The sequence below is a fragment of the Herpailurus yagouaroundi genome, unplaced genomic scaffold (genome assembly GCF_014898765.1).
Source record: "Herpailurus yagouaroundi ecotype Mexico unplaced genomic scaffold, PumYag 569, whole genome shotgun sequence".
NCBI classification, from domain to species: domain Eukaryota; kingdom Metazoa; phylum Chordata; class Mammalia; order Carnivora; family Felidae; genus Herpailurus; species Herpailurus yagouaroundi.
The window spans coordinates 1754480-1758197 of record NW_024412786.1 but is presented as its reverse complement, the minus strand read 5'-3'; the positions used below and the strand labels follow the sequence as shown (position 1 = coordinate 1758197).

Sequence of the window (3718 nt, the reverse complement as noted above, 5' to 3'; positions counted from 1 at the left end):
TCTGTGAGTTCGAGCCCCGCGTCGGGCTCTGTGCTGACGGCTCGGAGACTGGAGCCTGTTTCAGATTCTGTGTCTCCCTCTCTCTGACCCTCCCCCGTTCACACTCTGTCTCTCTCTGTCTCAAAAATAAATAAACGTTAAAAAAAAATAAAAAATAAATAAAGTTAAAAAAAAAAAAGAGAGAGAGACAGACTGTGAGCGGGGGAGGGGCAGAGAGAGAGGGAGACACAGAATCCCAAGCAGGCTCCAGGCTCTGAGCTGTCAGCAGAGAGGCCGATGCGGGGCTCGAACTCACGAACCGCGAGATCGTGACCTGAGCCGAAGTCGGAGCTCAACCGACTGAGCCCCCCAGGCGCCCCTGGGTCTGTATATTCGTAGGTTGTGCAGATTCTCTTCCCACCTGCGGCTTCAGTAGGTGGAGCCTGAGAAATGTCTGGAGACGGGCTGGGGGGGGGGCACAGCCCCCCACAGAGCAGGCCAGAGCCCCGCCTACTCGAGGAGTTGCAGCCTAATTGAAGGAACTGCATCTCCTCTCTCCCCCTTCTACCCTCTCTTGACCCATTTGGTGCACTTCAGGGCCAGGCCCAGGCAGACCCCTAATAAGGTGAGGGCTGGCTACCCAAAGGCTGTGACGTAACTTAGGGATGGGCCCGCTGCAATGGGACCCCGTCCCACCCCTGAAGTGGCCCATCCAGCCCTGGGGGGCACTTCACTTCACCCAGCTGTTTTTCCTAGAATCACAGAACCCGAGCCACAGGGGCCGCAGAAACGATGTGGTCCATGTCTGTCATGTTTACGGAAGAGGGACTGGTAGTAGCTCAGGGAGGTTAAGTGACTGGAGTCACACAGCCCTTGGAGGCCGAACTGTGTTTTGTGACTGCGTGTGGGTGACTGTTCTCCCCGGGTGGGTGGCGGGGTGGTGGTTGGGTCTGGGTGTGCAAAGGCCTCGAGGGTGAGTTGCGTGAGAGATTATATGCGTCTCTGGATCGCTAAGTACCTATGTGTGTCAGTGTGTCACTGAGTGTGAGCGTGTCCCCATCTGTCTCTGAGCCACAGTGGAAGGCAGGGGAGGAGCTGTGCCTGGGAGAGTCAAGACTGCCTGACTGCTGCGCCTGGTTCTGCCTCTGATTCTCCATGTGACCTTGAGCGCTCATTTCCCTGCCCCGGGCCTCAGTTTCCTGAAATGCACCATGAGACGTGGGTCCTCCTGGACCGTGTGACCCTGTGTGTGAGGCACTGACTCAGGGAACAGCTCTGTCTCTATGTTGTCCCTAGCAGAGCCTTCCGGCGTGGGTGACTTGTGTCAGGGCCTCGGGGAGGGACGGCGGGGCACCGGGACCTTGAACTCATCTCTCCCCTTGAGACCCCGTCCTCGGCACCCTCACTAACTAGTCTTCCCTTTTTCTCTCTCTCTGCCTCACCCTTTCCTGACCCTCGCTGACTTACAGAGGAGCACCCCATGGAAGGTGAGTGATGCTTTCTGGTCACTGGGGTGGCGGATCGATCCCCGTGCGGGCTTGTGCCAGGGTGTGTCGTTGGCCACCTGCGGGCTCCCTCTCCTGCCCATGGTTGGGACCCCTTGGGGAAGGATGTCTGGGTGTCCTCTCGGCTCCCTCAGCCCCGCCCCTTGCCTGTTCCCTCTTTATTGCTTTGCTGGGGAGAACTGCTGGGCAGAGGGCAGGCCCTTCCACTCCCAGTCTTCGGGGCCAGGCTGCGACTGGCGAGTCTTCTTAGGGAGGAGACTGGAGTGAGGGTGAGGGGAGGGGACTGGAGGAGTGAGAAGTGAGTGAGGGGGCACCCTTTTGCCCAGCCCCGCTGAGGAGGCTTAAGAGGGCCATGCAGCCGGGGGGCCGGGGCGGGGGGGAGGTGGGGACGGTGCTCATGTACAGTCTGCTCTGGGCTCTGAAGAATGCAGGCAGGGGCGGGGGCCCGGGTCCCCGGGGCAGCAGGTGTAGGTGGGTGGCAGCTTCTCTGCCCTGATTGACACTGGGGCAGACCCCTGGCCCCTGCCCCACGGGGCCGGTCGGTAGGGGCGGTCTGCTTCTTCCTTCAGCCCAGGCCGAGGGCAAGGGCAAGGGCAAGGGCCGGAGTGTGCCTCTCTTCGGAGTCCCTCTGTCCATTCTTTCCCTGTCTTTTGTTTTGCCTTCTCTCTCTCTCTCTCTCTCTCTCTGGTTTCTATATTTACTTTTCTTTTTCACTAGGGCTCTGTCCCTGGACCTCTTTCTTTGGCTCTGCCGGTCCCCAGGCTCTCTCTGGGCTCCTGTCATTCTCTGAACCTTCCCCTCTTGCTGTGGTTTTCCCTGGCCCTTTCCCGCCTCCGGGGTGGACTAGATCATGGAGAGGGGAAGATCACGTGGGATGGGGGGGCAGGGGCGCGGGGGCGCCCACATGGCCACCGTAGAGAGGGCAGGTGGCAAGGTGTCCCATGCGCGTTTCCTGGAGAAGCAAGAAGCAAGTGGCAGGTGGGAGGGATGCAGCAGCTCTAGGCTGAGAGCTCCCTGGGCCTGGGCTCTGGTGTGGGAGGAGCAGGGGGAGCACCCAGGATGCAGGAGTCCTGGGCAAGAAAGAAGGGAGGTACTTTGGGCTTGAGTGTGGGCTGGAACCCCTTTTTCCTTGTGGGGTCCGCGGTTCGGCTTGTCTCTTACTGATAGATGCCTCTTCTCCTTGGAAGTCTTCAGTTTCCCGGGTCCTGGTGGGCAGGCACCCATCTGTGTGTGTGTGTGTGTGTGTGTGTGTGAGAGAGAGAGAGAGTGCATGTGTGAGAGACAGTGTGTGTGTATCTGCATGCACATGTGAGTGAGTGTATCTGTGTGCATTGTGAGTGTGGATGTGTGTGAACATGTGTGTATACATGTGTGAGAGTGTATATGTGTCATATGTATGAGAGAATGTATGTGTATGTGTGTGCAGGTGTGTGTGTGAGAGTGTGTATATGTGTCACGTGTGTGAGTGTATGTGTGTGCAGGTGCATGAGAGTGTGTGTATATGTGTCATGTGTGTGAGGGAGTGTGTATGTATACAGGTGCCTGTATGAGTGTGTGTGTGTGCACATGCGTGTGTGAGAGTGTATGTGTGTGGGTGCATGTGTGAATGTGTATATGTGTCACATGTGTGAATATGTGTGTGCAGGTGTGTGAGTGTGTGTATATGTGTCACATGCGGGAGAGTGTGTGTGCAGGTGCATGCGTGAGAGTGTGTATGTGTGCCACATGTGTGAAAGTGTATGCATATGTGTGTGCATGTGTGTGTCACATGTATGTGTGTAGGTGTGCGTGAGTGTATCTGTGCACATGCATGTGTGCAGGTGCGTATGAGAATGTGTGTACATGTGTGCACATGTATGAGGGAGTGTATGTATACAGGTGCATGTATGAGAGTGTGTATGTGTGCACGTGCGTGTGTGAGAGTGTGTCATATGTGTGAGTGTGTATGTGTGTGTGCAGATGCATGTGTGTGTCACGTGTGAGCGTGTATGTGCCATGTATGAGAGTGTATGCGTGCGTGTGTGCACGTGTGTGTTACGTGTGTGTGTGCAGGTGAATGTGAGAGTGTATCTGTACAATGTGTGTGAGAGAATGTGTACATGTGTGCACATGTGAGTGTGTGTGCACGTGTGAGAGAGTGTGTGTGCAGGTGCGTGTGTGCATGTGTCATGTGTGTGTATGTGTGTAGGTGCGTGTGTGAGTGTGTATGTGCCATGTGTGAGAGTGCATGCATG

At 56.4% G+C, this 3718-nt stretch overlaps 1 protein-coding gene across 1 annotated transcript in view; it reads left to right on the top strand.

The window, feature by feature from the left end:
* Window positions 1-3718, top strand: part of NRXN2 (neurexin 2) — a gene marked incomplete at its 5' end in the record, with an annotated part of 99512 nt that overhangs the window by 12657 nt on the left and 83137 nt on the right. The window contains one exon of the mRNA XM_040465792.1: window positions 1449-1466. Within this exon, the coding sequence (XP_040321726.1) occupies window positions 1449-1466 (18 nt within the window). The remainder of the gene's footprint in view (window positions 1-1448; window positions 1467-3718) is intronic.